Here is a 19651-nt window from a genome sequence, read left to right on the forward strand (position 1 = left end):
TGCATCAGCTTATAGATGCTTTTTCCTTAACGTTGAGCAGTTTCATGTTTTCGATCAGGCTCTTTGGTATTATTCCTGTTGTTGACACAACTGTACTAATTGGAACTGTCCGCTTTTCTCTCATTTCCCATTGTCTTCGTATCTGGTGTCCTAGATCCCTGTTCAATTTTTTCATTATGTTTTGCTCATCAATAAGGGTTATCTTCCTAGAAATTTTATCGATTAGGATTAGGTCAGGCCTATTGTTACTTACTCGTTGGTCTGTAAGTACAGTGCGATCTCAATACAATTTGTAATGCTCATTTTCAAGAACTGGTTCCGGTTTATAGTTATAATAATATGGTACCTTGGCTGCCGATAAGAGGTTTAGTTTTGCTGCCAGCTCTTGATGCAGTATCTTTGCAACTAGATCATGCCGTTCTTTATATTCCTTTAATGCAAAAATTTGAGATTCACTGGTGATATGCTGAACTCCGTTGTCTCAAATCCATACCTACATCTGTCACTTTGTACCGTCGGGTCACCTACGACAAACCTTAAATAATTTCTTGTTAGTATTACTTGATCTTGGATAACCACAGGATACCCTTCAGTTTGGGGGAAAAGCTGTCCAGAAGTCAACCAGTAGTTCGCCGCCGCTATGTCGACATACTCTTGTTGAACCTTGTGAACATGCCTTCCATGTAGTGGTTTTCCCATCCAAGCTTGCATTTTTTCTTGCTCGGTGCGATGGTGTCTGGGCAGCTCAAGCTCCTGTATTTTAAGTGGTGTTGAGTCGTCTGCTTCACATACGGTACGATGAATGTGATGTTTCAGCCATTCTTAAGAAAAAGGAACGCAAGTTACTAATTTGCTGAGTTAGCTGCTTCTCTTTGTCGGTCATTCTTCTTCTATGTCGAGGTAGCGTAGTTCGTTCTACGGCACTCCGCGGATGATGCTTATTGGCTTTTGTTAGGCGTGTTCTAACCTTTCTTTGCAAATTTTTGATGTCCGTTTTGCTCCATCCTATAATAGCAAAGGAGTAAGTTAATGAACTGATTCCATATGTATTAATAGCTTTAAATAAATCTCCGCTGTTAAGACTTGTTTTAAGAAGTCGTCGCATTCTTGTAGTGATTCTTCTTCGTCCATGGCTTTAATTATCTGTCCGTTTTCTCTTTGAAAGTCACCTGGTTGTAGTTTATCCTTAATAATGTTTACAGTTCGGCACTTATCCAGTCAAAAGGTCATTCCTATATCATCAGAGAATTTTTCCACTATTTAAGCATCTGATCTAATTGATTTCGTGTCGCTCCAAGAATTTTTAAGTCATCTGTATAAAGTAGATGGTTTACTCTTGTTAGTTCTCTATTATTCTTTTTTGGGCCAAATGCGTACCTAGTTGAATTGAGTTGGCTAGATAGCGGGTTTATGGCAAGGCAGAACCAAAGTGGAGAAACAAAGGAATCTTGAAATATACCTCTACGAATAGGAATCATATTAGTTACCGTTATCCAATGCAGTTACCGTTAGGTACCTTCTGTTAATAAATTGGGCAAATTCTGAGGACGCTTTAAATTAATTTCTTAATCCAGTAATTTTGGACCTGATCTGGGCGAGTTTTCCAGTCATGTAGTTTTTTATGACGTTAGTCACTTCGTCAATTGAAAATGGTAAAATAGCCATTGGATTATATGCTTGGCTCTTTGCTCGTTTTTCAGTCAGCCATTTGGTGTCAAGCATTCGTTGATAAATGCTAATGGCTGTGTTTATTGGAGAAGTGTCAATAAGCTTCTGAGCGATCAAAAAGTAAATTATCTTGTTTCCTCTTGTACCTTCTGATTTATACCTTCTTAACCGACCTGAAAAAATAGAGAGCTTTTGTTTAAGGGTATCTAGGCATTGTTCCGGAGTACAGTTTTCTGAGTCCTGCTGTATATGTTGTTGGGTCTGACGCATTATTTCCTTTACTCTTTTTTATACTTTACTGGTTCTTGTACCTCCGATATATTTCTTTAGCCGACCAATGTCTTTCTTCAATCTTTTTTTGTAGTCTCCTTTCCCACGGCGGTGTCGGTCTTTCATTACGTGTTTGCTGACACTTTGCTGGTTATTTATTATTTTTAACCCCAGGGTTTTAATAACAGCGGTATCCGCACAATAGATTATCAGATCAAGCTGTTCAAGTGTTGTAACTGTAGGTATAATTATGGTGGTAGCATTAAGAAGAAGGGACAATTCAGGGAAGAGTTAACTCTAGAAAGAGCTGGTCTTATTGACGGGTTTGTGCCTTTATACTCTGCCAGCGCCCTTCTAAACTCTGTTCTAAGTTTAGAATACATTTCATCATTATGTTCATTATTCTAATCTTCATTTTGGGTTTGTTCATTTATTATCACTTCTGGTAATGGTGCTTGGTCTGGCGGGTGTAAGTTTTCTTCCGCTTCTGTTCTCTCTTGGTCGGCATTGTCCTGAAAATTGTCCCTTTCTTCATTTAAGGCCTGTTGATCATTTATTTTTGCTGCAGTTTCGCTTTTCTGGGATCAAGTTGTTTCTAAGAATGACGCGGTATTGGTCAGTGACTCTCTGCTCAGTCACGTTCATATTTAGATATTGTATGCAGAATTCGGCATGTAGCTGTTGTCTGTAGCCAATCATTTGTTGCCCCAGATTTGTTACCTTAAAGAAAATACGCATTATAGATTCGTTCATGGCAGATGTCCATTTTAAGCGCTGTCTTGGAAACCCTGCTTGAGTGAGCATTGGCTCAGTATCCTGCGCAACACCTTCGCCAGGTTGGGTCCTTATTGGTGTTTGATGATCCTGTGCAACTGAGGGTTGTGGTGGAGCTGTAGTTTCTTGTATGGCAAGAGCCCGCCCCCTCAGCAGCCTGCCACCGACGGTCCGCATGCTGTCATGTCCAGCGCCGGCTCCAGACATGCTCTGGCGATCCCCAGGCAGCGACTTTTCTCCGAGGCTTCGGTTATTCTCCATTTTCATGAATGTGTGCCACCATTTAACCCCGGTGGCCCAGGTTGCCCCTTTTGCGCCTTTTACAACAGGCAGAGCATACCGGGGAACTATTCTTTGACCCCGGTCCCCCACGGGGGTTATTATTATTATTTTATTAATATTACAATTTGCTCTAAAGCTACTGAGCTAATCGCTAATCTCCTGAGACAGGTTGCAAATAATATTCTATGCACGACTGGCTAATTTCTTTCTTTGGTGCCGAAATCCCAACGTCTTCAGCCAAAAAAAGAAAGACATCGGATATTGTCTTTCTCTTTTTGGCTGAACGTTTACGTAAACGTTTGTACGTAAAGGAGAAGTACGAGAAACGTTATTTTTTTAATTTGTGACTTAAATTTATTATAGGTTAATGCGTTGATTTCACTACCCAATATCTGAGGTGGCCGGGTGTATGTAGAATTGTTAACAACTCAATGATTCTACCTGAACTATCCTAATTAATATTAGACGTTTTTTAATTACAATTTATATTAATATAGTTTTTTTTTTTTAAATTAAGGAGACATCGGCATGGATAATTCTGAAGACTACGTGATGACAGAAATAACAAAAACCAAAAATCGACTTCGGCAATTGTCACAAACGCTGGAACAACAAAATCAGTTTTTGAGGCTAATTATTCAAGTAAGTACAATACATTAGTTTGACTTGTTTAAATTTAATTAAGGAGCAAACATGAATGCTTTTTATTCATATTTTACATCTGGACTTGAATTGTAACATTCCAAGAATACAATTTTTCCGAAAGTCACATGATGTGTTGCTTGGGCTGTATAATCCAATCACTCACATTAAAACTAATTGATACTCACTCAAGATGCTCCTATTACTATTATTATATTAAAGACTCTTTTTTTTACAATTTATTATCCGAAAACCACGCAACTGCTACAGCAGCTATTGATTTTTTTGCCGTCCTTTCTTTTCTAATCAACACATAATGTTCTATTTTATTTTAATTTAGAAAATGGAAATTAAAACAGAAGCCGATGACATCGATGAAGGTGTAACATTAAGAAGTGGTACCTCCGGACCCACCACTAAATGGACCTCTCCCAGAATAAGGAAAAAACTGAAGTCGGTGATAAACTTCTCGCACAGGGCAAATAGCACTTAGAAATATTAGTGGCTTAACCTTTTCTGTTGTTGACTAGTATAAGTTCTAATTTAAACAGTAAAGTAGCTAAACGCGGAATACCATTTTAATCTGTAGCCAAAAATAAATTATAACTAGTTTCAAAAAGTAGCCAGATCGGCGCTGTTGGTCAGAAGTATACCTCACACTAATTGGCTCGATCCACCTTTTGATTTGTTCTAGCAGTAGTTTGACCAATACACAAACGGTCTGGAATCTGCGCAGACGAAAGTAGGCGTTCTAGCAAATCTAATCCGGGATTCTGATTGCCTGTCAGCTGTTCTAGCAACAACAAAGTTCAGTTTGGTAATTGGGTTCAAACCACTGAAAGTAGTCCGTAGAATTTCCTAGGGATTTCGGTTTGGGACATGCGCAAACTATATGTCAAGACTCTGTTTTCTTTTTTTGTTTGTCATTTAGATAATGAATAAGAAATGTGTATCGGATTCGGAGTTTGGTCTTGTGGTTTGATCACGTTTCATTGTGGGATAATTGAAATCTGATTTTTGCTGCTTTCAATGTATTAGGGCTGGTTTTAGAGTTAATTTACTACTGTATTTATTAAATATCTAAAAGTAGATATATAAAAAATTCAATAAAATTCTGTGTAATTTTACATTATACAGATATAATCATTCAAACCTCGCCTATAGGAAATAGTCTATGAGCGTAAGCGAGAGGGGACATATGGAGTCCGCATGAGACAGACAGAGGGCACAATACATGCCGTTTGCAATACGCTACAAATTAATACGTTTGGCAACATTGATATTTCTGCCGCACGGCTCTCCGCTGGTTCATCGAAAAACGAGACAATTCTTATCCCCATCACACTGCACCACCAGCCGATATGAGATTGCATTTTAAGCGTTTAACGATAACGTTATTTTTATTCCTAGCTTTCTGCTTAATCAGCAAAGATTAAATTTAAAACCGCTCGCTATTTTCTTGTTAAAATGTGTTCTCTTGAGGAAAAAAAGCAAATGATTAAGTGGTATTATGCCGACAGTTCTGTCGATAAATATCAGGCAGAATTGCATTCACGTTCAAAAATCGGCCCATTCCCGTACGCAGCACAATTTTTGCAATTATCCATAGGTTTGAGACCTTTGGGTGCTTGCAAAACTGCAGGAAATGCTACGCAAATGAGCAACCACCTGTTGTTAGACCGCTAGGCGAAGAAAGGGAGCTTCGAGAGGTTAATGTTTGTGCTGTTGCTGAAATGAACTTTCCTTGTAATAGTACAACCATTGTCAAAGAAACGGGTATTGAGCCTTTAAGGGTTAGAAGAATTTTAAAAAGAAATAAGTACAAGTGCTACAAGTTGCAAAAAACCCAAGAAATTTTCCCACAGGACCATGAGAGGCGGATGGAATTTTGCCATGAAGTATTAGAAAGGGCAAATCGGGACGAAATGTTTATTAGCAGTTATTTTGTTTTCAGATGAGTCCTCTTTCTCTATTTGTGGTAAACATAATCCGTCCATTACAGTGGGTTATTGGAAAGAAAATAAGCATTTAAGCAAACCAACACATACACAATACCCTCAAAAGGTTAATGTATGGGCTGGCATTTTAGGTGATTCAATTATGGGCCCTTTTTTTTATCGATGGAAACCTTAATGCCAACAAATACCTTAATCTTTTGAGGGATGAAGTGGACAGCGCTTATCTAAAAGGTACCAACAGCCATTTTACAGTTTTGAGTAAATTAAGGTTAAACATTTTAAATCTTTAAAAATCGACAATTTATTATTTGTTACTGTTTTTTATATTTTAGAGAGCAAAATAGTTTTGTTTTTCATTTAATATAAATAAAACTATAATAACATTATCTTTTCTCATTTCGATAGTAAGAAATGGCGCTTGGTTCTTTTTAAATAAAACTCTTATGTCTTCTTGGATCTTTTTTTATTAAAAACTCAAGTTTATGCAATAGGTAAAAACAAATAAATTAAACCCGTTTGCATCAAATAACAAATTTTAAACTAAAGAAAATAAAAAAAATTAGAAACTTCACTTATTTACTCATTATTTATCTGATTCTCTACTTCAAAATCAATACTTTCACCAAATCCCTCGACATCATCTTCAAAATCTGCTCCTCTTAATGTTCGATAAAAATATTTTGCATCATTTGGCACAAATGACATTAAAGTTTAAAGATCAGCTAATTTTTTTTTGATATCTCCTTTCCATTTGGATACAGTTGAAACAAGTTGGAAGCAAAAAAAGTGGATGTAATATTGGAAGGTCTACCCTTAATAGTTTTTTTATATTAATTTCTTTAAATTGTTCACTCTCTTTGTGAGAATATTTCATAAAAATAGACTGAGGATGGTCTTTATCAATCATTATGACTCTAGCTCTAAGCCAGCTTTTCAATTTTCTCATTATTAATGTCTGTTTTTCTGTTAGTTATAGATTTTTCAATTTGCAAAGTGCCAAGAAAGTCATCCTTTGTCATTTCACATGTAACAAACTTATTTTTTTTCGAGCAATTCTCCAATACCTGTTTAAACTCATTAAGCATATACAGACGTATTTGATATTTAAGAGACCTTTCAATTTTCCCAAAATCTGTATCGTTGGGAAGGAAGCTGTGACCGGGAATAAGATATTTAAAGTAAATAGTTTTTAAACCAGGGTGAGTTTCTAGTATAGCTTTTTATAGCAAAACAATTTTTATGTTTCGATTTTGTCCACCGCACGAGTCGGACCATAAAATCAATTCCTCTTTTCCTTGAACTAAATAATTGTCAATAAATTTTTTTAAGCAAGAACCCACTTCTTGAGCTCCACGACCCGCAATTGCCTCTGTCCAAATAAAGCAATATAGCGTATCGGTTGATCCTGCATGTACTCCTTCATGGTAAATTGAAAGTTGCCGTTTATAATATACCAAATTAGTTGGCAACTTGGGTAAGCCCAAAACTTTTTCCATATCGTATGTTACAGCTTCAAGTTTTGCATTATTTTTTGCTCGCTTCAGATCACACTTCATCGCTTCACATGCTTCGTTTGCGGTAACTAGGTGATTTTCATGTTCCAATTTATATTGTTCCTTTAAATCATCATTATTTTTTATTTTAATGTTAAAAGAATCGCATGTATTGCAAGTGTCTTTTACGGGTGATTTGCGTCGTAGATTAAAGTTTTTGTAGAAAATTGACTTATATGTTGAAAATCCTATCTTATCTTTAGTTTCTTCCTCAATAAATAAATGAAACATTTTGCTTAGTGTTAGATCTGTTGCCAAAAACTTTGCCTCTACATCATTATTTCTGCAATAATGTGAAATGTATGTTGGAAATTTAGCTATTTGAATTTTTACTTTATTTTCTATTTCTTCAGATATCTTGTTGAAACCACCGATTTTAAAACCTCTTTTATCTTTGACATTTCCTGTTTGGATTTTATTTAATGCTGTGTTTACTCTTTTTGGAGAAATTCTTAATGTTTGAGTATACATATCTCTGCAAACCCTTACATTATTTATTTCATAAATCCTGGTATTTTGTCTTCTATTGCTATCTTTATTTCGTTTTCTTTTTATGCCATGAACTTTTATTGTAGCAGCAATAAAAGCTGTTTGAGCATTATAAGATTCAAGGTCCCAGAATTGCTGAAACCATTTTTCTCTAATGGAAGAAGAAACATTTTCGGTACATTTTAATGTACACTTGCACTGAAAATCTATAAATTTTTTTGGCTCTACCAGTTTGAAAGAACTCGTCCATCTCAAAGAGACTTACGTAACTAGGGAAAAAAATGAAAACTCCAAGTCTCAGTCTCAAAATGTCTTTTTAATTATTCAGGTGACATGTTTCGCTAATGAAGCATCATCAGACCTATAATAAACAGAAAAACACACGTAACTACAATAAAACCTTACACTAAAACAAAATCAAATATTAAAAATTAGATAAAATTACCTTATAGCTAGGTGACCTGCTAAGTACTGACAAATATAATTTAAATATGAGCATACCCACATGTTTTGTAATAAAAAACAATAACACGGCACAAAAATTCAACAGAAAATATAAAAAAAGGGAAAAACGTGACAGGTGTAGGATTTGAACCCACGCTCTAAAGTCGATCTTAGTGAAACATCAGACCGTTAACCAATCGTCCAGCCCTGTCTACGAATATTGGAGTCAAAGGTATATATGCGTATCGTGAGCAGAAACAAGAGGTTAGATAAGATTATTAAAGATAAGTCCTGGCTCAAAGGTGAAAACATCATTAACGCATGTCAAATTTGGACTCTTTTTGGCTTTGGTGATTTCCATTTTCTCCAAGAGATCCAACTTTCTACTCTTAGGGCACTCGTGAACAATGGAAACATTTTCAGGGACGGAAAAACTATGACCCGTTGATAATAAATGGTTAGCAAATGCTGACTTAGTTTCTGTGGTGTTGGTGTCCCTGAACTTATTAACGAGGCTTAGGTGTTCCTGTACCCTTGTGGATTCTCTCCTTCCTGATTGTCCCACATAAACGGCAGGGCAATCCTTACAATTAAGACAATATACACCCGATTTAGATAGAGGATCACTTTTATCCAACGTCTTTACTAGGTTCTTTCTTAGTGAGTTAGTCGTTTTGAAAGCTATGGAAAGGCTGAAAGGCTTAAAAAATTTTGCAAGTTGTTGAGAAATGCCGCCAAAATAACTAAGGCATCTAAAATTATTATTGTTGGTGATGTTGTTCGGTGGGTGGACGATGTGATAGGACAGTTTATATTTATTATAGAATTTGTAATATAATTTGTTCAAGCTGTGAAGTGAGAAATTATTGTTTACAGGAATTATTTTTATAATATTATGTTCTTTTTGAAAAGCGTCTTTGGACAGAGGTAATTTAAATAAACGGTAGAATATTGAATTAAAGGCTGCATATTTGTGTTGATAAGGGGAATTGGAATTAAATTGGATTATATTATCTGTTGCACAAGGTTTGCGATATAGTTCAAAAGAAATACTGTTATTATTTCGGTATAAAAGAAGATCTTAAAAGGGTAATTTTCTGTTTGTCTCTCTTTCCAGCGTAAAAGAGATTTGATTATGAAGGGAGTTAATGAATGACAAGAAATCTAATAAATCATTCTCGTCACCAACCCACAACACGCACACATTATCCACGTACCTCTTATAAGCTCTCAAAAAGCCCGCAAAGCGACTTTTCATGATTTTCTCCTCCAAGTGACTCATGAAGACCTCGCTCAAAAATGGTGAAAGACAAAAACCCAGGGCGAGACCAGTTTTTTGCCTAAAGAATTGATGATTAAATTTGAAGAAATTTTGTTCCAAAACTAATGATAAAAGGTGGATAAGATTATCTACCACCAGTTTTGGCAAAGTACTATTATTGTTTAGCAGGATCTCAACCAATGTTAAACAATCTGACGAGGGTATGCTAGGGAACAAGTTCTTTACATCTAAGGAAAGCAAAATGGCATTGTTTGGAACATCTATTTGCTTTAGATAATTAGCAAATTCAATTGAGTTTTTAATGGAGAATTCGTTCCGAAAACCAGTTACTTCTCTTAAAGTATTGTTAAGCCAAGAGGATAATTTATAGCAAGGAGAGTTTACGAAGGAAACTACAGGTCTTATCGGGTTTCCCTCCTTATGAATCTTAGATAAGCCATAGAGCACAGGAGTACGTGGGTTCATAGGGTATAGGTTAGATTTAGTGGTGTTAAAGTATTCCAGAGTTATAAGACATCGATCTAGAGAATTCTTAAGTTTTGAGAAAAAACTAATCGTTGGATCCCTAGTAATAGTCACGAAGTCGTCAGTCGATAGAAATTTCGTCACTTTAGCCACATAGTCGAGTCTATTCATGACTACCAAACAAGAGCCTTTGTCTGCTCTGGAAATTAGAAGATCGTGCGTTTCAATTTTGTTTTTAACAGAATTAAGGTGTTGTTTGTTGTAATTATTAGGGACAGAGTTATGTCTCTCAGAGTTAAGAAAATTAATTATTTTTGATCGTAAAATGTTTTTGTTAGGAATATTAACAGACTGAATGATGTTCTCAGCCTCCACTGCCAGGACCTCTCTAGTGTTTCGATTTATTTGTTGCGAAAAATTAAATTTTAAATTTAAATTTAAGATATTTTCCTCCTCGGGGGTAAAAGAAACTTTAGATAAATTAAGAAAACGTTTGTGAAACAAGTTACTATTGCTCTTACCCAGCTCCCGCTTCTGCTCTAAATGGTCAGGACTCTTTGGTCTTTGTGAAATTCTTAAGTTGTACAATTTCTTACTAAGCCTACGGGATGTATTGGCACCAAAATCTTCTACATCTTCTCTCAATTTAGAATCCAAGGATAGAAACTCCGCAAAGGACAACGTTAACGTCAATGTAAAATATAAGTACTTGAGTTTAGAGTTGACTCTGTTAAGTGTTTTGTAATGTTGTTTTATTTCCTCCTTAATTCATATCCGTCTTCCTATGTTTAAAGCTCTCTGTGAAGATGAAGTATGTGAGCCGCATCTGATGTTAACGAACTTCGGAGTTAAACCTGATTTTAGGCAACTTTGTAGGAACCAAATTTTCAGTAAAAGGTTCTTTCTTGCAATTAGGTGGGATCTGTACAGTCGGACAAGTTTGGCTTGACTAGCATTTTCAAATTGAAAGAACTCGTCCATTATCTCAAAGAGATCCTTCCTGATTGTCCTACATAAACGGCAGAAAGTTGGATCTCTTGGAGAAAATGGAAATCACCAAAGCCAAAAAGAGTCCAAATTTGACATGCGTTAATGATGTTTTCACCTTTGAGCCAGGACTTATCTTTAATAATCTTATCTAACCTCTTGTTTCTGCTCACGATACGCATATATACCTTTGACTCCAATATTCGTAGGCAGGGCTGGCCGATTGGTTAACGGTCTGATGTTTCACTAAGATCGACTTTAGAGCGTGGGTTCAAATCCTACACCTGTCACGTTTTTCCCTTTTTTATATTTTTTGTTGAATTTTTGTGCCGTGTTATTGTTTTTTATTACAAAATATGTTGGTATTCTCATATTTAAATTATATTTGTCAGTACTTAGCAGGTCACCTAGCTATAAGGTAATTTTATCTAATTTTTAATATTTGATTTTGTTTTAGTGTAAGGTTTTATTGCAGTTACGTGTGTTTTTTTGTTTATTATAGGTCTGATGATGCTTCATTAGCGAAACATGTCACCTGAATAATTAAAAAGACATTTTGAGACTGAGACTTGGAGTTTTCATTTTTTCTCTACCAGTTTTCCTTTTACTGTGTAATGTTTCCTGTTGGCGTCTTTTAATTTTTTTCTACTCTTAAAAGTCTGTCCTTGATATTTTATAGGTCTTCCTTTTTTTGGCCGGCCCTTTTGTTCGTTTCGTTCTTCTTCTTCTGGTTCTTCAAGTTCTTGCTCTTCAGAGTCTACAGAGTCAGATTTTTTAGATTCAGATTCATCAACTTCTTCCGGATCATATTCGCTTCCTGAATCTTCAAAGTTAAGAAGTTCGTTTTCTCCATCCTCAAGATCATCAGTGGAAATAGTAAAATTGGAATCCTAAAAGTAATGTTAACTGCTAAGAGTATTCAATTTATTTATCAAAAAAGGCATACCGGCGTTGTCAGGCACATTATTCTGCTGGATGATGGCTGTTGCGAATCCACATCGAAATTATTATCTACTCCGCTGTTGTTTTGCTAAAATGTTACCCACATTTTTATCACAAAATGCAATAAAAAAACTAAATATTAAAAAATCATAGCAATACTAAAATGTAAATTTAGATACCGGTTATAATTTTGAATACCTACGTATGAAAAAAGCTTTAAATAGAATCTTATTAAAAAAAAATTAAATAGTAAAAATTACTTTAACATACTATTACCGAAGTCACGCAAATTATTTCGTTCGACGGCTGTTGCAATTCAATATCAATTATTAAAAGGGTATAGGCACTATCCATGGAGTTCATTGGTTAAAATAATAAAATTGAAAATATCAAATCGTGACTTTTTATAAATTCAGCAAGTTTTATTATTCAAGAATTAATTTATTAAAAAAAAACTAAATTTATTTTAAAAAATCATACCGAAGCTTTCCCATCGATCATTTCTCTGGACGGCTGTTGTTGTACATCAGTACCAGTAACAACATTATCCATTTCTGTACTGTTTGACTGAAATTAAAAAGAAACTCTATTTATTTAAAAAGATCCAAGCAACAATCTGAAAAAATATAAGACCCATGTGCTTGTTTTTGATACAATATTAAAAATAATACTATTTACATCATAAAGTATAAAAGTAGTGTTTTAAATTGCTATTTAATTTAGTATTTTACATTAAAAAAAATATATAACCCTAAAAATAAGTAAATATTAAAATAATAATACATACCGGTACAGCCTTCGCATGATTACCGAATTCACAATCTGCCTGCTTTAACGCCATATTTAATATTAAAGCACTTCTCCGACTCATTTTTAAGACTTTGACTACAAAAATATAATTATAAAAACTTTTAAACAGAGTAACCGCAAACAACGAGCAGTTTCGTATTAAAAACAATAACACGTGAAACACGCCACTCAAAATAGAACATGTTTGTCAAAATGAATCCAAGCGACTTGGATCTGTTTAGAAATAAGCAGTTTTCTGAAATGCCCAGCAAGATAGTTGGTAACCTTTACCAAAAGAGGTCTGTCGCATCAAATTGGCGTTTGAAACTTTTTAGATAAATGAGGCGTATAGAATCAAACCCCGCTAACTCCACTTTTATCCAAAAATGATATTTTGATTTAATTTCACAGCTAATTTGCCAATGAATCTGGTCGTGTGAATCTTAACTTTCAAAACACGCTAAAAGAGGTCTAAAATATGGCAAAAACATCGCGTTTATTTTCAAAACCCGCTAACTCCCTGCACATGTTACAATCAAATCCCGCCAACTCCATTTTGACCAATGACGTTGCTCAATTAGATACGAGCACATGTTTATGTATCATTGCATCAGTTGATGTTTAGATTTCTATCGTGCAGGATCTGAGTTATTGCTTTTAGTGATTTTTATAAATAAGTTTTAAATATAAATATGGATGAGTATAATAAACCCGTACAAAAATGTACACCGAACAAAGCCCGAAAATGTTTAGTAAACAAATCCAACCGAAAATCAGAGAAGCAAAAGATTGAGAGGTAAGTCCTATTGTGTAATTTTGGTAAAAATGTGTTTCTAAGTGTATTTTTATATACTCAAGTCAGGATCTTTTTGCAAGTAAGCGTTTTTTTGTCGAAAATCTAAACTAGGACATTTTTTAAAATTGTTAATTGCTACTTTGATAACTACAATTAGGGGCACATTAAAATTTGTTAAAATAAGAATGTATAAGTTTAATTTTGTATAATTTGTAAGTAAAATGAAAAGCCGGTTCGTTGTAATCTCAATAATATGTCACTTTCAACTTATTTTTAGATACAAGCCTAAAAGACCACCGGGTGTCCCAAGCTGTAATCATGCAACGAAGAGCTTCCGATGCAGCACTCTAACCAAATTTGACATATCTGATTTTCACTCAAAGTTTTATGCTACTCCTGCAAAAATTGATCAAGATAATTATATTGTGAAGTATACCAACGTTCAATTGCCAAAGCGGAAGCGTCCAAAGAATAGTTCGAGGCAAGTGAGAAAATTAAGTTACAAATTTTTTGTAAGGAATAGAAGCGGAAAAATAATTCCAGTTTGCAAACCTGCGTTTCTGAGTATACTGGATATTAATAAAGATAGAGTTTATGGAGTTTTAAAAAGACATTTTGAAAGTGGGCAAATGGCACATGAAAACCGGGGTGGAGATCATAAAAGCAAGAAATATCAATGTAGGCGAGAGACAATTCAGTTCTTTTTGGAATCTTTCAAATGTCAGGATTCACATTATTGCAGGTCAAAGAGTTCTTGTCGTGTATATTTGCCGTCAGAACTAAACATCAGAAAACTGTACCAAATGTATTCAAATTCAGCACTTGACAATGTCAGTGTTAAAGAATCATTTTTTAGACGTGAATTTTGTACAAAATATAACATTGGCTTCGGTTCTCCGAGGACTGATGTATGTTCCACATGCATTCAGATAAGTGAAAAAATAAAGCTGGCGAGAGATGATCCTCCTAGAAAAGCTACACTGATGGCTGAAAAAACAGTGCATAAACTTAAGGCACGAGCTTTTTTTGCATTACTAAAGAAAGAAAAGCCTGAAATGATAACATTATCATTTGACTGCCAAAAGAATTTGCCAGTTCCAAAACTTCCAGACCAACAGGCATATTTTTCAAAACAATATAACTTCTACAATTTTACTATTGTCTGTGGTAGTTCCAAGACGACGTTAACTTCAGAAAACGTGTTTTGTTATTGTTGGAATGAAACTGTTCGGCCGAAAAGCTCTAATGAAATTGCTAGTGCTGTTTTCCATCGGCTCATAAACATGAATTTGGAGGATAAAACGCACATTAGACTTTTTGCTGATGGTTGTGGTGGCCAAAACAAAAACACCACCATGATGGGAATGTGTTCAAATTGGCTGGAATGTTATGCGCCACCAAATATTAAGAAACTTGAGATAATTTTTCCTGTAGTTGGACACAGTTTTATACCACCCGACAGGGTGTTTGGAAATATCGAGAAAGCTATAAGAAAAAAAGAGATAATTACGACCCCACAGCAATATATTGAACACATAAGACAATATGCCATAGTATTAAAAATGGGTGACGATGTCCCTGTTTTGGATTGGAAGAAGGAATCCCAAAATATACTAAAGCCACCTGGAGCATGGCACTTTAAATTTAATCCTTCGAAACGGTTTAAAAAAACTCTTGACAAAAATCGAATTACGAAAGTTCAAGGTGAAGTAAACTACAGAACTGAATTAGGCAATCCTAGAAGTGTTACGAAGAAAAATAAGCAAATCAAATCAATGAATCCTCAACAACTTCCTGTGAACGTTCCTGTCAAACAAGATAAAATTATAGCAGTAAGTAAATTATTAGAATCACACTATGGCGAAAACTGGAGGCTTAACGAGGATTTTGATTTTTTCGTAAATATTGAACTTCGCCAACCAGATCAAGCTAATGCTAATGAAGAGCTTCCAGATTTGCAGTGCGAACCAGTTGAAGAGCTGGGATCTCTGTCTATTTAAAAAATGTGTTCTAAAAGAATTTGTGTTTTATTCAAAATGTTTCCGTTAAAATTTATAGAATTACAATTTCTGTTAATTAAAATAAACATGATTTAAGACATACTACGTTTTTATTTTTGTAGTGAAGTAAGTTAAAAAAGTAACTAAAGAAGCTCTACCTATTTGCTGCGTATTTCGGACCCTGAATCAGAATCAAAACCCGCTATATCCATTTTTCACAATCAAAAGCCGCTAACTCCAAACAAAAACCTAAATATTTAGCCTAAAACTTAGAGCCATGGTGGATTTTTTACCAATACTTAGATATTTTTATATAGAAAATTTAAATTAAAAATATTTGGCAATCAAATATCAAAAAATAATCTAGCTAACGGTTTTTCTCAATTCCTGTAAAATTTTGCATTTTGGAGTTAGATTCTATACGCCTCAAATAAGTTTTGACATTTTACGTCCATTGGTATACTTAACTCAAAAATGGCAATTTGGCGCTTGGTACCTTTTAGATAAGCGCTGTCCAAGTTCTTCCTGCTAGTCGAGGGCTCAATATCAATTTAGAACAAGTTTGGTTTCAACAGGATGGTTGTCCCGCTCATAACGCATTAGTGGTACGTCAATTTCTCGAAACGTCTTTCCCTGATCGAACAATCAGTGGAAACGGTACTATTAAATTCGGCCCGCCAGAAGCCCCGATTTAGCCCCAAATGATTTTTTTCTTTGGGGATACCTAAAAGAACAAATTTATAGGCACGAAAATGAAATGAATGAATAATTTAGAAGAGCTTTGTGTTAAAATAAGGCAAACATTTAATAGTATCTCCATTGAAATGTTGTCGAACACGAGAAGGTCGTTTTATGATCGATTGACTTACTGCACTGCTAAACAGGGGGCGTTTTTTACCCTGACATAAGATAATTTTAATTTTTATTTAATATTATCAAATTAACTTAATTTCTTGCTTTATTTTGAATTAATTTTTTTTATTTCCTGTCCAATATTTAGTTAATTTATGTTTACAACATTATTGCAGTTGGTTTTTAGTTTATTTTTTGCTGTTAGGACAGGCAGCAGCAAAGACTCAAACGAAACAATTTTTTTTTTTATTTTGCCACAGAGCAGTGCATCCCCGCTTGAACGCCTTAAGAATACTGAAAGGTTTCGGTTTCAGGCTTCGGCGGGGTCCGCTGCTTCGAGTATGTTGTTACAACGTTGCCAGACCTACCGCGATATATAATTCCTATAGGCGAAGTTAGAATGATCATATCTGTATATTGGGTATATAAATATATCCTAATTTTTATTATTACGGGTTTTAACAGAATCCAGAATGTCATCAGACTCTTCAAATCATGGATTTGATTTGATGGTGTAATGGGATTTTTAGGTCAAAGGAACCACTAATGTCGAGAAATCTCAGTTTATTCACCTCAGTTACGGGTTTAGTTTTAACACCTTTTAATAATAAAAACACTGACCCGGATTAAAACCTTTTAACGGAATCACGGAGTCAAAGAAGAAATAATCATAAGAATACTCCGAGCAGAAATATAGGGTTTAAATAATGTAATATATTTCCACAAATAAAGAAAATATTTAAGACGCCCGATATTCTAATAGAACAAACTATAGCAAAGGTAATCACCTATAACATTAGGTGGTTAGGCATTATATATCTTTAAATGACTGGTATGAAATTGCCCTCGCTCTTTTCCCGTACTTGGATTTTCTAAAATGTAAGTGAAAAGCTTAATCTGAGCTTTTACTCTGTAAGGTCCCTTAAACAACAACATAATGTTTTTCGTTTGAGCAGCCAATGCTATGGATATCGGATTGGCTTTAAGCAATACTAAATCGCCTACATTATATTTCGGTGAAGGACGCGACGGATAAGACATTTTTTTTGTTTCCGCTCGACTTTGTAACATTTCACGGGCTAACACCAATTTTCGCTCCGGGCAATCTGGCGGAAGGTCAGGGAAACTAACAGTTTCTCTTAATAGGGATAAAGGCGGTAAGCCTAAATGTAGTTCTCGAGGGGAAAACCCGGTGGATTCATGGGTAACCGAATTCAAGAATTCTGAAAACTTTGGCAGCTCGTACGCCCACCGGCGATGATTTTCATTGCAATAGTACGTAGAAGACAATACAATTCTCTCATGTACCTCTCGACAGGATTGGCCTGAGGATGGCGAACGGAACCGAACACCGCAGTTACCCCTAAGGGTCGAAGAGTATGCTTCCAAGACTTGGCGGTAAATTGGCGGAAACCGTCCTGCTGTAAGAGGAATGCATTAAATAAGATTTATCTGACACATAGCTTGGCCTGGTGGGCTTTTTAATTTTATATCTCTTCCTTCAACAGAGGGGAGATATTAAGCATTGCTGTCTTTAATAAAAATACATGTCTCAAGGAGAGTGTCCAAGAGTGTGTCATCTGCGTTTGCGTGCATGGCCTCTAGGGATCTGTCGCTAGACTTGACGGTAGTAAAACAACTGTTAGCTGACTCCAAGAGTCTGATACCAAGAGATGGCTCTGCCTCTTGGGAGGCATTTTTTTTGAACTTGATCTTCAATGAAGTGAACTCATTAGGGTTGCCACATCTGTAATATTCGAACGACTGGAACATGACAGTTTATCGGTGCTGTTTTGGCCCCCCACTTAGATGAATCTCTAGATTGGTATGACAACAATACTAATTTCATTTTTAGCCTGCCTAAAGAAGCGTCATCGTCACAGGTGATACTGGCAATACTTTCCTATGTATGGACTAAGATGAGAATTGTACAATCTACATTGTCTATTCAATAGTTTTATCCAACTCCTCTATTAGCGTTATTTATAAGGAAAGTCTCGTAAGGGATCTCTTTATCAATAACCGCTACTCCAAAATGGCCGTAGGTAGCTTACTTGCACTATTTGTTAGTTTTTTCAAAAAGTTTGTGCAGAACTTGTGTCTGCCTGGGCTTTTCTCCACGGATGTCCCTGACCTCATTCTCTTCATCTTGCCGCAGGTTTGTCGCGTTCCGATCCACTTGTGGAAGCAGAGGTTCGTGGACCTAGGGTTTCTTCCTCTTGATAATTACGTGGGTCTACATAACTATCATAAAACCTCCCAGAGTATTCAGATCCTCCTGTATTGCAAGATACTTATCAAAGCATATCTTCTTCTTAAACAGCTTAAGGTCATCAGCAAAAAGGAGGAAGTGACTGTGGTTATAACAGTGTTTGATGTCATTGAATAAAAATTGGTGAAACCAATTAAGCAAAATTTTATGGTTCAAATCCCTGTCAAATCCTTTGACGAATTTTGCTTGTAACCAAACTGTTCCTGAATCATTTCTGAACCAAATGAAGATGACGTAATGAACTTTGTAACTAGATTCTCGCAAATGCAAACATTGACAAATTATTACCATTTGAGCGCAAATGGAACCCAATAATTAAGGGCATGTTTTGTTTGCTTATAGTTTTTGTACAGTACTTTTTCTGAACAGTAAGTAATGAAACTGCGCCAAGAACAGCAAATGCTAGCAAGCTAAGGTACTGTCTCCAACCCCAATAAGAGCGAAGGAATCTGACTCGTATCTCGGGACAGGGATACTCGGTTAGAAGAGGGTTAACGGGTTTGCCGAAAGGGTTTTTTGGGCCTACTTACTCTCCAGTTGGTAGGACAAAAAGGGTGCCTTTCGTGGTACTATTAATACAAGGTTTGGTTAAGTTCACTTCGATTTGCTTGATTTTTTCTTAAGTTTGGTTGGTTTCAATTGGGTGGACAATTACTCTAACAAGCTTCTAAAAATAGATGTTGGGCAACTTTTCTGTCTTGAATATCAGACAACTTATCAGCTCTTTAATTAAACAATAGAAACTAGATGCTGAATGTATTCACATTGCAAAACTAATGGTATTCCGCATTTGGCAAAATTACTCTATTTTATAACTTAAGGTTCGTCAATGCTCTATATGTACTTTTAAGGCGTAATATTAAATAACTCTAGTCAATTTATATTTAACGAAATAGAAACAAAGTAGAAGAGTTTTGACTATGTATAGTGCATTTATAATAGATGAACAAATTTATTTAAAATATCTGAAAACGAATTACGTCTGAAATTCTTAATTCTAGTCCTATTACGCAAGGCTCGATCTTCAGCTCCACCCTAATCATCGTGTCAGTAAAACTATATCGATATATCCCTATTCTAATCTACCATGCCTCTACTGATAAAATGGTCAGCGAGAGACTATTAGAAATAAGCATTACTAACTTCAACGAATGGGCCAACTCGTTATGCCTCTCTTATCTGCAAA

General features: G+C 35.3%; 2 protein-coding genes across 3 annotated transcripts in view; one reads left to right on the forward strand and one right to left on the reverse strand.

The window, feature by feature from the left end:
* Positions 1–5276, forward strand: part of LOC126747382 (transient receptor potential cation channel subfamily A member 1) — a 592560-nt gene extending 587284 nt beyond the window's left edge. The window contains exons 21-22 of one of the 2 annotated variants that reach the window (XM_050455968.1): positions 3512–3636; positions 3977–5276. In XM_050455968.1, the coding sequence (XP_050311925.1) occupies positions 3512–3636; positions 3977–4129 (278 nt within the window). In that variant the 3' untranslated portion in view covers positions 4130–5276. The remainder of the gene's footprint in view (positions 1–3511; positions 3637–3976) is intronic. The other variant, XM_050455967.1, reaches the window with a different exon arrangement.
* Positions 5277–11392: 6116 nt separating this feature from the next.
* Positions 11393–14398, reverse strand: LOC126747196 (uncharacterized). Its single transcript, XM_050455698.1, has 4 exons — positions 12544–14398; positions 12237–12323; positions 11761–11844; positions 11393–11704 (listed from the first exon to the last, which is right to left on the reverse strand). The coding sequence occupies exons 1-4, from the start codon at positions 12625–12627 to the stop codon at positions 11393–11395; spliced, it is 567 nt and encodes a 188-aa protein (XP_050311655.1). The 5' UTR covers positions 12628–14398.
* Positions 14399–19651: the final 5253 nt, after the last annotated feature.

Source organism: Anthonomus grandis, chromosome 19 (genome assembly GCF_022605725.1).
Source record: "Anthonomus grandis grandis chromosome 19, icAntGran1.3, whole genome shotgun sequence".
In the NCBI taxonomy this organism is placed as follows: Eukaryota; Metazoa; Arthropoda; class Insecta; order Coleoptera; family Curculionidae; genus Anthonomus; species Anthonomus grandis.

Coding starts and splice junctions, on each gene's coding strand:
- LOC126747196 (XM_050455698.1), bottom strand. CDS start 12,627: ATGAGTCGGAGAAGTGCTTTAATATTAAATATGGCGTTAAAGCAGGCA. Junction 11,845..12,236: donor TGATCGATGGGAAAGCTTCG/GTATGATTTTTT, acceptor GTAACATTTTAG/CAAAACAACAGCGGAGTAGA. Junction 11,705..11,760: donor TAATGTGCCTGACAACGCCG/GTATGCCTTTTT, acceptor CATTACTTTTAG/GATTCCAATTTTACTATTTC.